Source organism: Saccopteryx bilineata, chromosome 3 (assembly GCF_036850765.1).
Source record: "Saccopteryx bilineata isolate mSacBil1 chromosome 3, mSacBil1_pri_phased_curated, whole genome shotgun sequence".
Taxonomy (NCBI): Eukaryota; Metazoa; Chordata; class Mammalia; order Chiroptera; family Emballonuridae; genus Saccopteryx; species Saccopteryx bilineata.
The window spans coordinates 147962484-147980052 of record NC_089492.1 but is presented as its reverse complement, the minus strand read 5'-3'; the positions used below and the strand labels follow the sequence as shown (position 1 = coordinate 147980052).

Sequence of the window (17569 nt, the reverse complement as noted above, 5' to 3'; positions counted from 1 at the left end):
TGTTTGATTTGTTTTTATAGTTTCAATTTCCTTGGACATATATTCTTTGTGTTCATTGAGTTGTTTTCTGAGCTCCCTAAATTGCCTTTCTGTGTTTTCTTGTATATCTCAGAGGATTTTTAGGATTTCTATCTTGAATTCTCTGTCATTTAGCTCCAAGGTTTCCAATATATTAAATTTTTTCTCCATAGATTTTTCCTCATCTAGCTGTGTTACCTCTCTTTCTTTTGTATCCATGATATTCGATTTTCTCTTCGTTAATGGCATCTGAGGGTGGTTTTGTTGATAGTATTAATGAGATTTAGTAAAGAATAAAAAGTTAAAAAAAATAAAAAAAATAAAAAATCAAAAAGAGTTGTTTTTTTAAAAAAAAATTAATAATGAAATAAAGAAAAATAAAATAAAATAAAAATTTAAAAAAAAAGGAAATTATTCCCCTCCTCCTTTTTTCCTCTCCTCTCCTCTCCCCTCTTTCTTGAGAAAATCTTGTGGTGGACTGTGAGTTATAACAAACAATGCCTGTGATGGAGGGCCTGAATTGGGGAAAAGTAATAAAGGGGCAAAAAAAAAAAAGAAAAAAAAAAAGGAAAAAAAAAAAGAAAAAAGAAAAAAAAAGAGTGTATGGACCCACAAAAAGCAAATAAGGAAAAAATTTGGATCAAGAATAAAATGATTTGCTTTTAGGTGTTGGTTGTCTAAGAGTTATGATGAGAGGAATAAGAGGAAAACGGAAAAATGGGGGGACAAATTAAAAAATTACTATTGTATTTAGTGGAACAAGAACTAGATAATATGGAGAGCCAGGGATGGGAGCACTGCTAGTGAGTTAAAAAGGTGAAGTAAAAACCCCCCAAAATGCCACAAACATAGGTTTGAGTCCCAGATAAGATAATTTGTTTGTTATTGAGGTTTGAATGAGAGGAGATGTAAAGGAGAAAGGAAGAAACTAATATAGAGGGAGAAAAGAAAGAGAGAGAGAGAAAAAAAGAGGGAACCACAAAAAGAAGAAAAAAGAAAGGAGAGAGAGAGAGAGAGAGTTAAGGGTTTTGGAGTGCAACCCTCATAGAGAGAAAGGAAGAGAAGAGAAAAGATAATGGGAGATGTAACACTTATGGGTAGTGTAGTTCAAGGAGAGGAGAGAGTAAGACCGGTAGAGAGTTAATCGGCCAAATTGGAGGAGGAAAAAAAAGTATCAAGAATGAAGATAAGAGAAACAAACGAACAAATATAATAAAATGTGATAGGTTATAAAGTCTGCAGATTATTCTTGATTTTGAGAGGTTATCTTCTTGCTTTTTCTTTTCTCTCCCTCTTCCTGGTCGGTGACTCTGTACCCCGGGTTCTGCCCCTTTGGCGCGCTCAGGTAGAGGTTTGCAGTTGATAAGTCTCTATGGCAATGTCATGTATTGTGCTTTAGTCTCGTTGGCAGTCGAAGCTCATTTGCATTTATAGGCTCTGACAGTGAGAGAGTCCGTGTTCCTGGAGCCTTTCTCCTAGTCTTTCCTTCCTCAATTAGTAGCCTGATAATCCAGCTATGGGGTTGCTGCTGCCTCTGCCTGGATAGTAAGAGGCTCAAAGAGCTGGCAACTCCCCACTCTATTTCCACTCAGCACAGGGCTCTGGGTAAGGCTCAGTCAGTCAGAGCTGCTAGCATAATCAGGCGGGCTTTCCGCCCACTCAAAGACCTCTGGCTCTGCCACTCTGTCCGGTAACACAAGCAGGCGCCCACTTCCGGGGCACTTGGAGGAAACTCTCACTCACTGTCTGCGACCAGGATATCCGGCCAGCAGTCTCACGCTCTGAGTGAAACCCCCAACCGCAGGGAAAAGTTGCAGCGTTGGAATTGAGTCTCGCTCTGTCCCCGTGTGCGGCTTTTGTAAGGCGCTGGGGCGGCTCGAGATTCCACCTTGGCTCACACAAAGGCCCCTGACTCTGCCCCTCTGTGCGATAACACGGGCGCGCACTGCCGAGGCACTCGGAGGAATTGCTCACTCCTTATCTGCGTGCGCAAACCAGGATATGAGGCCGGCCGCGCTTCCCTCTGAGTGAAACACCCTCCAGCACGGAAAATCTCCACCGTTGGAATTAGTTCTCACTCCCTCCCATGCATGGCTTTCCCAGGGCGCTGGGGCTGCCCAGAGACTCTGCCCTCGGCCCACAGAAAGGCCTCTGACCCCGCCTCTCCCTGGGGCAACACGGGCACCCACTTTCGGGGCCTAGGAAGAAATCCGCGCCTACCAACTGCGCGCCGACCAGGAGACCGGGTAAAATGGCCGCTCCGCTTGTCTTTCTTTGTTTGGGTTTGGCGCGAGTGTTAGCTGGTATTGCCCGGGTTTCTACAGGATCAGATTTTCCTCGACTTGGATCTGTGTGCCACAGCCTGGTTCGGCCGTTTGTCCCGCGGCGGCCTGGATCTATTCACCCCCTTTGCCCACCTCAGTTTCTATATTCACAGTTACCAGAGAAAGCCGCCCTGTTTAGGTTAGTGAGGAAGGCGGAACATTTCTTACTCCCTATTTCCTTCAGGGTTTGGTTATATATTTAGCCAATTTTTCACTCAATCATACCTTTGGGTGTATTGCGAAGCATCTGGAAGCTCCAAGTATAGGTTTTTCTGTTTCTGGTTGAAGATCTTGTTGAGTTTTGGGGGAGATTTATCGGTATCGCTTCCTACCCCGCCATTACTCTGACGTCATCCCATTTTTAATATTTTTAATAAGTATTTTTAATTAAAATGGAATTACAAAATATGCCATTTTGTAACTTGCTCTTCTCACTTAATATGTCATGAGCATCTTACCATGTGACTAAATACCAGCATTTTGGATTTTAATTGTTCCTTGGGTCTCAAAAGGAGTGACACACCTGCCCATCCTTGGTCTTCTGAGGTGGAGCCACTTCCTTGGGCATCGCTACCCCGCCCTGCCCATGGTGACAGCGTGAGGGTGGGGATGGAAAAGGCGCCTAGGATGGCAGCTGAATTAAAAGGAAGGGGGAAGGGACTGAGCCTTGGGTCCCTAACTCTTTGACCCTCCCACCCCGTCTCCTGTACAGAGATGGTGATGAACTAATGTGGGCAGCTGGTGGCCCTAATAGTCTCAACTTGGGACAGGGCTGACCTGTGGGGTTCAGGGGCACCGGGCACATTACCATGAAGCATGAAGGATTTCCACCACTGCCCCTTTTAATCTCGTGTCATTCTTGGAAGTTTTCTCATCAGTATCACCATCCACCAGAAAAAGAAACTGAACTAAGTCCCAAATCTCAGAAGGATCTTCCGAAATCTGGAGCCAGGAGAAGGAAGAGCAGCTATGTGCCCAACCAATCCAGTTTGGTCACCTGGGCTTCCTCCTTCTCTCCTGTCCCCACTGGCTCTGCCCAGAGGGTCCTGGAGGGGCACTGCCCTAGTCACATTGCTGGAAGTAGAAGTCCGTGATGGGGTGGTCCCCATTGGCATCCTCTGGGAGCTGAGTGAGTCTGAGAGGTTGGTCCGCTTCAGGCGCAGTGCAGAGGAACCAGCCCGGGAAGGCAGCCAACTCAAAGCTGGAGGTGAGCCCTGTGTCTCACCTGTAGAAGGTGAAGCCCCTGGAATCCTCAGGGCTGCGGTAGAGCTCCATAATGCCCACGGGCTGCAAGCAGAGAGCATGGCAGCTGAGAATGTGAGTGTGAGTGGCCAGGAGGGCTGGGCAGAGGGCATGGGACACAGAGCGGCAATAATGGGAGATGGGAGAGGCGCTCAGACCTCCAGAGCCCGGCCTCAGGGCCCAGCCTCTGCTGCTCAGGAAGCCAGATGTCACCCCACAGGACTCACCTCTAGTTTTAGGGTCGGTTCCTGCCCTGTTTGTCCCACACGACAGGCACCGGCTCCCTCCCTGGATGCCCAGGATGACAACATCCAGAAACCAATTGGGGACAACACTGATCTCCTCGCCTAGATGAAGGAAGCCAGATGCAGGCGACTTGCTTGCCTTCCCTCCCCTCCTCCATCCTGGACTTCAGGGAGCAGGTCTCTGTGGACAGGTGAGTGCTGTTTTAGAGAGGGGGCCTGTCGCTCACGGTGTGCAGTGCAGAATGAATAAGCATTAGACTAGAAGGTGCCACCAACTCCCAGGGTCCCATCACTCAGGGTGGCCGAGGATCTCCTAGAGCAGAGGGCACCCAGGGTAAAGGGACAGAAACACACCCCCACTTGGGAATAAGGCACAGAGAGCCTGCCTAGTTCTCTATAGCATTGGCTTCCAGGAAAAGCAAAGCATGACCTATGTCCACCTGTGAAGGAAGGACAAGACATTCATTTTGGAAAACATTCCCACCTTTGCCTAGATGCACCAGGTGGCACTGGGACACGTCTCACTTTGCTGGAAGGTGTAGCTTTTTCTTCCTCAAAGCCTGGTTTAAGGGTGCCCTGGTTACTCTGTTAGACCTGGGTCTGGCACGACTGTCCTAACCTTCCAGCCCCACCCTCAGAATATACAAGGCTCTAGGGAGGAAGGGCTCTGCTTGCCACCCACCTTTCATGACCTTCCCTGCATGCATGCCACCAGCCAGAAGCTGGTTATTGTGCAGATAAAGTAACTTCAGTGCTGCATCCTTCATTCTGGAACATCAGGACAACAGTCAGGGGCGAGTGGGTGTCCAGCTTGCCCAGCTCCAGGTTCCCCCAATCCCAGGCACTGTCTCCCTTGTGCCCAAACCAATTGCACAACCTTCTCCCAGCCCCACGGGGTTCACAATTGACCAGTGGACAGGCCCACAGCCTCCACTGAGTCTGGGATTCTTTCCTTTATCCTATTCAAGCCTTTGTACACCAAGCAGTCCTCCCATGCCTCACAATGGAGAGTCAGATCCTGGGTTCTTGTCCTGCTCTGCACGTCTTCTGCTCAGTCACTGCAGATGCAGACACTCCGCTCACCTCTCTGCCCCCGGTCCTCCACGGCTAGGCTGCGATGACAAGTTGCCCCGGTCTCTTCCAGCTTAAAATATAAGTCTTCAGGTATCACTGAAGATATCTAGGGGCTTTTCCATAGGCTCAGCCACATATACCCTACTAAATTAAGCATTTCTTTAAATTTAAATTGTTTTCATCATACTTTTCAAGTGCATTTCTCATCTACGAGCTCAGTTTTGGCATCCCTTGAGGTGAAGGCACGTCCTACGTTGGGTTACCCTGATGTTATGTGGGGAACAGTACGCTGTGTACAAATTGGTTCAGTGTTGGTTAAAAACAAACAAATACCTACTTCGAAGTTCCTAATTTGCTTTCACTTATAAGGAGACATAAAAAGCATATTTTCTACATTTACGTATCAGGGAGCCCAGGTGTAAAGCAGCTCATAGGACTGAGGTTCCACAGAACACACTTTGGGAAAAGCTGTCTAGGCTCTGAGTCCAGCGAGAGCAAGGAGGAGTGTCCTTCATGGCTACGGCGTCCAGGACATGGCCATTTGCCCGGTCTACGCATGCTCGAACACAGACAGACTGAATGACGGTTTCCTTACTGTTGTTTTGTCCCAAAGGGAAGCAGGGGCCAGTAGGACAGAGGGGCTGGTCATGTCAGGTCACTGTAGTAGGTGTAGCAACAGGGCTCAGACTGGTCTCTTGAATTCCTCTCTCAATATGAACACATGATCCTGCAGCTCCACACAAGTGACTCATCTGTCCCTCTGTTCATGGAGGAACTCCCATGAGGTGACTAGCAGACTGAAGAGGCGAGAAAAACTTCTCTTGGGGCACAGAGTGGCTGTTCCCAATTGCCCAGCTGCCCACCCCACCTGGAGACCTGTAGTTCAGGTGTTCGAGATCCTTCCCCTTTGGAAAAGGCTAGACTACAGATCTACCTGGCTTTCACTCCCCCCGAGGACGTGCCAACTCGAGACTCGGATACTCACCGGAAGCACAGGGCTCCGCTCAGAACCATCCTGGCCTTCAGCGTATGGACCATCCTGTTGTGAAATTGAAGGTGTTAGGAGGAGACAGAGGCTGAGCTGGCAGGGGCCTGGGTAGCAGCCTCTCGACCCTCCAGCACAGAGCGGCGGATCCTAGGTGTGCTCAGGAGGGAAGACCAGTCCTGCTAGCTGCCCAAGGACACTCCTTCCTCCTGGCAGAGCCGACCGTGTCTGCCTACTCCTGCAAAGACAGTCACAGGACACCTGGGCCCTTTAATAACATAGTAGGGAGGGGACCTGAAATGGCGCAGAGAGGAGGAGCTGGGTTTCCCAAGGTGACTTCACACCACCCTATGTCTCCCTGGAAGGAAGGTTCTGGAGACTCTCTTCCTTTAAGCAATTCTGAAAAGATTGTCCTTTTCCCATTGATCGGTATTGGCATTTTTGTGAAACTCATTTGACCACATGTGTGGGTTTATTTCTGGGCTCTGTGTTCTATTCCATTGGCTTATCTGTCTAGATTTATGACAGTATCACACCATTCTGATTATTGCACCCTTGTAGTATGCTCTGAAATGTTATTGATTTTGCCTGACCTGTGGTGGCGCAGTGGATAAAGCGTCGACCTGGAATGCTGAGGTCGCCGGTTTAAAACCCTGGGCTTGCCCGGTCAAGGCACATATGGGAGTTGATGCTTCCTGCTCCTCCCCCTGTTCTCTCTCTCTCTCTCTCTCTCTCTCTCTCTTCTTTCTCTCTAATAAAAATGAATAAATAAAATCTAAAAAAGTGAAATGTTATTGATTTCTAGTTAATTGAGTGATGGTCTCAGATTATACATTGTATCATCTTTATACCTTAAAACTTATTGAGATGAATTGCACAGCCCAGAATATGACTTACCTTGTAGAATATTCTGTGTGCACTGAAAAAGAAAGTGTATTTAGCTGTTTGGGGTGGACTATACTACAAATGCCATTAGGTCTAGTTGGTTGACAGTGTTTTTCAGGTCTTTTATATGTGATTTTCTGTCTACTTGTTCTAGTATTTATGGAGGAAGGAGTATTGAATTCTCCAATCATCATTGGAAGTCTCATTTTCCTTTTAATTCCATCAGTTTTGCTGCATTCTGAAGTCTGTTATTAGAAGCATTATTAAGAGCATGCACATTTAAGATTGCTGTTCTTTTGAAGAACTGCCCTCTTCATTACACACACACACACACACACACACACACACACACATTTGCTTTGTGCTTTGTGTACACCCTGTAGCTTTGTGCAATCACCATGCAGTCTAGACACAGAATTATTTTGTCAACATATGGCACCTTTTATGGCCACATCTGGCCTCCACCCCAACTCTTAATCCCTACCAACTAGGGCTTTTTAATGTGCCCTAGTTTGCTGGCAACAATTTAGTTTTACTCTTATTTCAGCATAAGTATTAAGAATATATCTTTACATGTGCTTTTTAAAAGTGTCCATTTTTGTGTAATAAACTTTATTAGGTGAGAGGAGGAGATAGAATGAGGCAGACTCCTGTTTATGCCAGGCTTGTGCCCAGAAGATGCCTTTCTCTTCTGGATTCTGAGCTGAGGGCTCTGAGTCCACCTTTTAGGACCAAGATGCCCACAGCAGTGGCTTGTCTTGGGCTCCGGGGAGCTGAGACCAAAAGGTGGAGGTGCCCTTCAGCAGAACGCCCTCATCCAGACTTTGGAAGCCCTCCCCAACCCCAGGCAGTTGCCATGTTCAGATAGCAAGGGTCCAGGACCTGAATCAGGACGATCCCTCAAAATGTTCCTGTCATTTCATATCTTTATTTTTACTGTTCTGGGGATTTCTTTCTTGAGTAGCTCTAGGTGGTCTGACCTGTGCTGCATGTCATTTCCCCACTCAAGCCTCACCAAGAAGCAACTCTCCAGACAAAGAGGAGCCTCCATGTGCTTTTGTGATTAAAGGCTCAAAAGCATGAGCTGGTCAGAGTACAGGGGGCCATGTCCATGGGAGCCAGGGGACCCTGATCCACAAAAGGGTCTGGGGCCCTGAGCCCAAGCTCACCACTGTACCTTCGCCCGGAGCTGACATCAAAGGGATAGATGCTTCTCCTTGGGCAGCGAGTAGCTGGGGACTGTGCTTCTTATAGCAGGGCTGGAGACAAAGAAGGCAGGCATTGAAGGAATTTAGCTCAGAACTGATCTTGGATGATCTTGGACCCTCTGGGAGCAGACAGGCTGGAAACATTGATCTCTGAGAAAGGATAGTGCCATTTCCTTTCTTGTCCTTGCTGTCCTGAGTGGGACAGTACAGGCATGGTGATTCAGATTTGGAACATGGCACATTCTAAGCAGGTGGATCCACTCACATTTCGTGATGCTCACCTCTTGGCCCATCGCAGAATCATCGCTTCGGGCTCTGTGGTGGAGATTCAGAGGAGCTGGTGAGTTGAAAAGGCCTCAGGGTCTTTTCTGGTCTTACCAGCTGAGAGAGAAGCCATGACTGCTTGCGGGTGGGTCTGCTGCTCCTATCTTGTTCTCCCTGGGGCCTCAGAGGGTGTGCTAAGCTTACCTGTGGGTAGTGAGGGAGGAAACCCGCCCGGCCTTTCACCGGGCTGGATTAACAGGACACAGGTCCAGCCAGCGGCAAATTAACAGGAAACAAGGATTCTTCCAAGGACGGTCCACAGCTGTTAAATGTCATAACATCTCTCTTCTTTGAGTGACTGCTACTTTCATAATTTCTAAGAGGCTTTGTTTGTTAAAACTGTGGACATTCAGAAATGAGGTATTTGAATTATTTTAGCCTGAAGGATCTGAAGGGCAACATCAATTCCAACCCCAGCACAGAGCTCCAGGGAACGTTTTAGACACAACCTTCTACATCAACCTTGCTTTGTACCTTCCCAGAATACTACCTGGGTCCTTTCACACTCTGACCTGACACAGTCACTTTCCACACACACCCTCGCCCTTGAGCCCATTGAGACACTGCTTCACTTAAATTGCGCCTAAACATTCTCCCTTCCCCAATTCTGACGCTAACTCTCTCTTTCTCGTCGGTTGAGACCCCCACGGCTCCTGAGGGACATCTTCCTCATAGCAATAAGTCAACCTGAGGCTGTCAGCCTGTGGAGGTGATCATGGTAGTTTAGGCCAATGGGCAAGGACAGGTGAGACTCAGTCATAGGTCCTTGACAGTTGACCTTGATAGCAGATCCAAGCACACGTCATGATATTCTAGATGAGTGGCCAACATTCATGTGGTTGTCCCTGTCCCAGTTGATGTTCCAGCCTCCTCCTTCACCAGCGCTTCAGTGCAGCTGTCATTAGTTGTCATTTCAGGGTGCCCCAGATGCAGGTTCCCTCTGGAGTGGAACATGCTTTGAAACCAATGATTCTGGCAGTAAGGTGAGAACTGGCTGTTTTCCATGTTAATAGTTTGAAAGAAAGAGTAATAAAGGTCACCGTCTTTCTATTTGAGTTATGAACCAATCAAGAATTAAGATAAAGTCTAATTTTACTGCTTACTGATAAGTTTATTCCTGATAAAGCCAATATTAGAGAATGTAGATTCTATTCTGCAAATCAATGAAGCACAGAGTAAGACCATGAGACTTATAGCCCCCCCCCCCCCAGGGACAGTCACTTGGGATGGCCACATTCTTCTCATGTGAGGATGAGTCTTGTAGGAATGTAGGTCTTGGAAGAGCAGAGCAGAATGGATACTTTCTTAAATTTAGTCTACTTCCAAAGCAAGTCTACAAAACCCCAGGTTCTAATAAGTAGGGTGACCACAAAATTTGTGGAACTCTTGAGAGTGTAAGGAGGTGGCATCAACATTACACCAGGACAGACGGTGTGGACCAGAATGTGTGGTCTTCCCTGCCTTGGGTAGATGGGTGAGGGTGGGGAAGAAGGCCAGATATGTCACAAAAGACACAGCAGGAGTGGGGAAGAATTCTTCTCCCCCTTTGGTGGTTTCTGTGAGAGAAGAAAGATTAAAGAGGGCTGCAAGAGCTGCTGTCACAAAACTGAAGGACTTTGCAGACATTGGAGCTCCCTTCTCTATGACATTGAGGCTTAGAAGCAGGAAGGTAAGTTTTATCCAAATAAAGCTAGTCTTGCTAAGGAAGGTTGACTTCCTGGGGAGGAGGTAAGATCCACATTAATTCATTCACTTATCAATTTATTAATGAACAATTTATTTATTCAAGATGTATTTATTAAGCACAGACACTGCTAGCAACTGGCAATATAATGGTGAAATATATAAACACTACTTCCTGGCAATCAGGGACTTTATTATATAAAGATAGAAGTAAAGAATGACAAATAAAGTCATTTCAAATTATGCAAAGGAAACAATAAAAATTTGAGATAGAAATTTCAGGAAGTAGAGGATGTAGCTTGCTTTAGACATAGTAGTTAGGGAAGGCTTCTTGGGGAGGTGTCATTTGAAGAAGCTAGAAAGATAAATAGTAAAAAGAAACCAATATAGGTAACAGGGATCTACATTAGCATAACACATGCAAAGGTCCTGGGGTTATAAAGAACTTGGAATGTTTAAGAAACTGATGGATTAGCATGACTAAACACAGAATGGAGGGAAAGAGTAAGCTGGAAAAGAGGTTGGAGAAAAGATAGGGAATCTGCATTTCCTTCTCAGTGAAAATGGAAGCATTGGAGGAGTCTAAACATTGGAATGACACAGTTGAATTCCAACTGGTGGTAATAATCTTGGCTAACTCACAGAGAATGGATTTAACAGATACATAAATGGAGAATTTGATGGAAGCACCAGCCATGATACTGACTTAACGACGGTGTTTGCCCTGCATGCAGTATGGGTGGCAGGGACACTGGGGAGAGACCTGTGGAATTGAGCTGTGTTTTGAGGTAAAACCTTTGGAAATAGACTTGATGGGTTAGATGTAGGGTTTCAGGAAAAGGAGGACTCAAAGATGAGCTTAGGTTTTCTGCCTTGAGTCACTGAGTGTAAGACAGGGAATCTTGGGCAACAATCAAGGGTTCAACTTAGAACATACTCAACCTGCACGCTCTGATACAATGAAAATTGGTGTTCCAACAAGGGTCTTGGTGCAGATCAAAGTGTCACCATGCATCTGGACACTTCCATTCATGAAAACAACTAATGTCATCCAGGGAGACAGCATACAGGAGAAAAGGACTCAGAGATGTCCTTTTCTGAAACACTTCAACCTCTGAAGTCACATGAGGAGGAAATAGAGAAGAGGAATGAGAGGGAAAAGCCACTGGGGCTGGGGTAAAACTAGGCGTGACCAGCCACAGAGCCTGTGGCTGTGAGTGTAAGAAGGACACAGAGTGGCAGGCTGTGTCCAATGCCAATTCAGGTGAGGACGGCAGAATGTCCATTGGATTTGACATTACAGATGTCACTGCTGATCGTCAAAAGAAAGTTTTCTGGGTAAAAGTTAGAAGTCAAGTCTGCAATGTGCTGAGTAGTGAATGGATTACTAATAACTGAGGGTGTATGAATTAAAATAACAATAGCATCCTTTGAGCATTGGGTGAACAATAGTTTTTAATTTAAGAGTAAGTTTGGGGCAGGGAAGTATAAACATTTCACTGGGATATAAATTGGAAAAGCCAAATTAAAGGGCAGATTGTCAGGATCTGTTGAAACTAAAAAATGTACTTATCATATTATTTGAGAATCTGTTACTTAAGAGGCAATAGTTGGCACTTAAGGGAGTAAATAGACATAAAAGAAACACTTCTGTTCTCTGTGTACCTAGAATTTGGTAGAGGAGAAGAGAGCAAAGCACAAAGTCTAGCAAAAGAAACATCACATGAGAAGGTAAAATGCTGAGGATTGCAAAGGAGTTAAGATACTGCTTTCAGTTAGGGAGAAAAGGAGAGGCCTCCCAACACTTCAAGCAGATTCAGGATGTTAGAGACGGGGCAGGTGAACCCGTCAGGATCACATTCAGTCCAGATATTATAGCAAATTGCAGCTTATCTGTGATTGGTGAAGTGAATTTGTAGATTTTATTATAGGCTTCAACTGAAGTAACCTTCTCAAAATGGACAATGGGCTTAAAAGCATCCCAGTAAAGAAACTATTGATGGAAGGTTCAACTAAAATTCCAAAAAATATGAACAATAACAAGAAAATCTCATAGCTGGCTCTTCTCCTTCCAGTCACTTTACAAAGTAAAACTCAAGAACAGTACAATGAGTTCCAAGAAGTTTCTTGAAAATAATTCAAAATTATACAAGTGATTATTTGAACATGAATTGATTTACATTCATTTTGTTAAACAACAAATCTTTAGCAAAGTATAAACTATGTGTCAAATTACTAACTAATGATATTAAGAATTCATCATGATTATTAACATGTTAAATTTTTATTTCATGCGAATCTACCCTTTCATGAACATGCATGGAGTTAATAAATAATATATTTTATTAAAAGGGTAATAACAACAATGTTTGGAATCAACATCTAGACCATGAGTTGGCAGGAGGAATAGAGAGAGGGTTGTGTACAAGGAGCATTTGGGATATTGACTTAACTGCAGTAACAGCTAAGTGGATGGTGGGACAAGATAGGAAAGAATAAAAAGTGGCTCCCAGGTTCCACACAGGGATGGCGTTCAAGGGGAGAACATGGTGTGCCATTGCGTGTCTAGAGGAGGTGACTTTGGTGCTGAGCATGAGGTGGGCTATGGATGGGCATCAGTTAATTAGTCACCAAGGCCAGGACAAGATTTTTTCTTCAGGATCAAAATAGAAGTTGGTGATGTAAGTTTTGCCCCTCTCCTGGGTGAGGAAGATGGGCTCTTTACCATGAGAGGATGTGGCTATGAACCAGCCAGGGTAGGCAACCGACTGGAAGGAGGAGGTGGAGCCCTCTGTGCAGTGAAGAAAGAGAAAGGGCTTCTGCGCTGTCTTCTCCTTGTACAGATCCATTATGTTTTTCTCCTAGGAGAGGAAAGAGGCCTATTAGAGAAGGAGCTAAACTAACTCAGCCCTGGTAGTGACTGCTTTTGCCAAAGGGAGGGACACGGGCAGATGAGAGGATGCCAGGTCTGAGAATAAGGAATGCTCTGGTTCCCAGCAGCTTGACTCCCCCAGGAACCTCACAACACCAGCTGTTCCTGCCTTGTTGAGACAGTAGCCTATTCCACCAGAGGAGGAGGGTTAACTGTCTTGTAGGTGTTTTTAGGTGTTATAGTGATGGACTCACCAGCAGATTCAGGCCAGACTCACAAGATTCTGTCTTTAGTGGGTTTATACATTATAGTGTCCATCATAACAGAAGGATGAGCTTCAGGACTACAAATGCCTCCTTCAGTGCAGGGACCACAGACATGAAATCCACAGAACCCAGGCTAATGGCCTTCCCTTGTCTCCTCTGCATGTGTGGCCTGTGCTTATATGGGAGTTACCCCAATGTCTCAGAGGATTCCTGGGAGGCAGTTGAGGAAGATGGAGAATGGGAAGCCAACAGCCCTGACCTTTCTGAACTGTCCCTGTGGGAGTCCTCTCTGGCATTCAGAGGATGCTCTGACATTAAAATAAGTGTTACACCCATTCCAAAAGCAGTATATATTGATTTGGGGATCAGCCAAGTAAGGTTCCTTACACCGACTAATCCAGGATTGAAGAGATGTTATTTTTATTCAGTAACATTATTGAATGAAATAAAAAGTCTGTCTCACAGAACTTCTCTTATTATCTGCACAACCACTCACCTTTAACTGCAAAGTTGGGTGGCCCTGAACTTTTAAACAGGACAGACAGAGGTCCATGCCCTTGACTCCCATGTAGATCAGATTGCCTTCTTTTCCATCATTTAATTCTGTGTCTGTACATGGCATTGTGTGAACAGTGACTAGAACAGGGAGACGGAAACAGGCATCATGCTTTAAGCAGCAGAAAGGCCAGTTCTGCCTAACACTCAGTGACCCCTCCCAGCAGGGTTATTGACCAGCCAAGTCTGTCCCATCATGCTCCTCCAAAGAGCCATGCAGTAGAAATCCTCCATCATAATTTGAAATGAATATCTGTTTTCTGCCTTAATGTTAGAACCCAGCTATAGCCAAAGCACATTGCTCTCCCAAAATACAAATTAAATTCCCCACCACACTTGCAGCAAACTTGGACCATATGCCTAAGTTGTAGCCCATGAGCTGTAAGTTAGAAGACTTGTGTGACATTTCCAAGAATGTTCTTTAGGGGAGCTGCCTCAGCTGGGAAGAGCTCCTTCTTTATACTCTGTGTCTTCCTACACTCAGGAGAGGGTTGAGGTGATCTTGAGCTTGATAAAGCACCCTGGACTCAGCACACTTGCCTCAGCCTGCCTTCTTTCACATGAGAAAGAAATGTACTTTATCTCATGTAAGTCCCAGTCACATGGGTTTTCTGTCATTATCACCTGAATTTAAATCCTAAATAACTGGGCCTAGGAGCCCCCCAAAAAGAAACTTTCTGGGCAGGGGGTGGGGAATTCACCCACCCATCGCTTTCTCCAATGTCCACTTAGGACAAGGCAGACTTACTCATTGCTTGCATGGAAAAGGAGATGAAAATATGTAAGCAGAGGAGTGGCCGGAACCACAATACATTGCAATACCTGCTTTAGGGGAAGTGACCAAAGTCTGGGACAGTAGGAAAGAGACCGAATTTAGATAAAAAAATCAACAAAGACCACTCCACAAAGGTAAAGTCAATCCAGGACCTTAGAGCTAAGGGAGGCTAGTAAATGAGAAAATGGGATAAGGTGGTGAAGGGGGTGGAAGGGAGAAAAAGGAATGGCAAAGCCTTGTGTGAAAAAGGACTTGTACATTCAAGGCTTTAAGGAAGACTGTTGAGCCTGAGCTCCCCCAACCTCCTACCTAGCTTCCACCTTTAAGAGGCAACAGTAGCTTTAATTGTCACTCACCAGATTGGACATTGCCGCTAGAAGGAACTGCAAATAAAGAGTTTTCCTTCAGGACCCACACCATCTGTTGAGTATCACGAATAATATAGGATCCTGGACTTCCCTGCCCTGTCAGATGACAAAAAAAAGCAGACAAACAAAAAAATAAAACACAAAACACATGAGGTTATTATAAACTTTCAGGCCCTGGCTGTATCCTGTAATACAATGGTCCCCCTACTCCCTTATCCACTGTTTCATTTCCTGTGATTTCAATTACCTACTGTCAAGTGTGGTCCAAAAACATTAAATGGAAAATTGCAGACATAAACAACTCGTGTTTTAAATCACACACCGTTCTGAGAATTGTACCCGGGCTGTGACTCATCCCTTTGCCCAGCATGTCCACAATGTAAACATTCCCACCCATAAGATGCTTCAGAGTCTGAGTTATCAGATGTACTGTTGTGCTATCCCAGTGCTTGTGTTCCAGCACCCTTATTTTACTTAACAATGGCCCCAAAGCACAAGAATAGTGATGCTGGGGATCTGGATATGCCAGAGAGCAGCTGTAAAGTGCTTCCATTAAGGGAAAGGTACATATAGGGTTTGGTACTGTCTGCAGTTTCAGGCATCGCTGGGGGTCTTGAAACATGTCTCCCTCAGAATACTGGGTGACCGTACTGGCTTTTGTTCTGAGAAAGAACAGCTATGAGGAGAAAGGAAAGGGAACCAAGGCCGGGGCTGGTTTGTGCATCAAAGCATCTCAGAAGGATCTACATGCATTCATGTAGGTTTCTAACAGGTATCAGTGACTTGTCCTTTTCTGACTGGCAGTCTCTGGGTACTAACAAACCAAAAACAGTTAAATTGGTCATCAGTATGTTTTGTTTTGTCCTTTTCTTTGCCTTCTTTATCCGAACACATAAATAATTCTAAATAAACATAATAAGAGAAGAACTAAGTGCTCTGAGATTTTCAAGATCTCGCTATTTTTTCAAATATATCTATAGCTAAGCAAGTGAAAGAGACCCTTGTACTCTATTGTCCTTGGTGAGGCAGATAGGAGACTACCAAGTTGGTTCATAATTTTCCACTTACACTGTGGAGTGTACATGTTATGTCAAGGCTTTCTGTATAAAGGATGCAGTAGATCAGATGGTGGTGAGGAGGTTGTCAGCAGCTGGTCCTGTGAAGAAAAGAGAAAGGAAACAAGGTATTCACTGCTCTCCCTTCCCCGGGAGGAGGCTGCCCCGAGATCCTGGCCCAGATGCACATTTCCAACTGAGGATGGGAAAAGCATGTTCCAAAGCCAGAAAACCCAAACGGAAACCCCCATCTCTGTTGTGACTAGATGGTCCTGGCTCTCTAGGCTGTGAGGGCCTTAGAGATTCCAGAACACCCCCAAGGCACCTTCTCTAGGACAATGAGTTTCTGGGTTTAGAGGAAGGAAGAAAGACTGTATGTTCATCTCTAGCTTTCTACAGCCGGTAAGTCACCAACTATCCCAACTTCAAGCTTGAACATCCTAAATAACTGGCAGCAATCCTGTCTCTCTGACCCCTATCCCACCCCCCATTCCCCATCCAAACAGGCATCTCTAAGGATCCTTCCATGGACATCCACAGGCTCCATTAGATGTTTGACAGTCAGAGGACATCTGTCTCTAGGCTTGTGCTTAGGACAGCTGAACATTTCCCTGAGAATTCCACAGAGTCCCCATAGTGAGAACTGTTAGTTCACCACCCTCCCTGCTTCAGCCCTTGGTGACTGATCCTACATTTATCCCTCGAGGGAGTAAGCAGCCACCTATACTCGTGGGAGCAGCTCCTCTGATGTCCTGTGTCTGAGACCTGGCCCCCATAGCCCCAGAGGTTCCTCTAAGTTAGACACTGAGCAGTGAAAGAAGCTGCCTACCACATGGTTGTGGAGCAGCAGAAGTTACCTTTGTTCAAAGAGATCTTCTAGTCCTTGGGCCGGCGTTAGGCTCCCCAAGCATGCAAGCAAGGGTTCTAGAAGGCTGTCTAGGACTCCTGAGTTTTTAAATGAGCATAGGAAGAGGGTCATTTCCTGGTCTGGGTGTGCCCTCTTTGTCATGAAAGCTTGTCTAGCATAGAGGTCACAAGGGGTGTCAATGGGTGACTGGCAATCAAATACAGGTGTGGTTGTTCTGGGGTCCTGGAGAAACCAAAGCAAGTCATGTGCCAGGAAACAACAGTGAAGAAATACAGACAGGGCCAGATGCTTTCTTTCAGATGAGAACTTCCTTCTGGACTGCCTTGGAAACTGAGGTGTGACGCTTGATTCAATGACTGCATGAGCCACACCTCATCCACATCTGGCTTGAAACAATTCACCATCACTCTCTAAGGGGTGTTACATAACTAATATTATTTTATTATTATCATTTTTATTTTTCAATTACAGTTGACGTACATTATTACATTAGTTTGAGGCATACACCCCAGTGATTATACATTACATAACTTACTTAGTGATCATCTCAATAATTTTCGCACCCATCTGACACCATCCATACTTATTAGAATATTATTGACTATACAGTGGTATCTTGAGATACAAATTTAATTCGTTCTGTAACTGAGCTCATAAGTCAGTCAACTCGTTTATCAAACTGCCGATACTGGACCCATGTGCCAATGTGCCAACTAGCGGCAGCTTCCTGAATCACGACTCATATCTCGGAATTTCTCTTGGATCTTGAACAAAAATATGGACTGAGTCGCAGCTTGTATCTTAAAAATTTGTATGTTGGTC

At 45.4% G+C, this 17569-nt stretch overlaps 1 protein-coding gene and 1 pseudogene across 2 annotated transcripts; both read right to left on the bottom strand.

Moving 5' to 3' along the window:
• Nucleotides 1-3404: 3404 nt before the first annotated feature.
• On the bottom strand, nucleotides 3405-5988 carry LOC136328835 (interleukin-36 receptor antagonist protein-like; annotated as a pseudogene).
• Nucleotides 5989-9489: 3501 nt separating this feature from the next.
• LOC136328834 (interleukin-36 beta-like) lies at nucleotides 9490-16834 on the bottom strand. 2 transcript variants are annotated; one of them, XM_066264824.1, is made up of 6 exons: nucleotides 16737-16834; nucleotides 15893-15980; nucleotides 14813-14920; nucleotides 13623-13762; nucleotides 12714-12849; nucleotides 9490-9861 (listed from the first exon to the last, which is right to left on the bottom strand). In XM_066264824.1, exons 2-6 carry the CDS (start codon nucleotides 15906-15908, stop codon nucleotides 9656-9658), a joined length of 606 nt encoding a protein of 201 aa, XP_066120921.1. In that variant the 5' UTR covers nucleotides 15909-15980; nucleotides 16737-16834; the 3' UTR covers nucleotides 9490-9655. The 2 variants fall into 2 exon arrangements, with proteins under 2 accessions (XP_066120921.1, XP_066120922.1); XM_066264825.1 differs by lacking the exon at nucleotides 9490-9861 and having other exon boundaries at nucleotides 12314-12849.
• Between the last annotated feature and the right edge of the window lie 735 nt (nucleotides 16835-17569).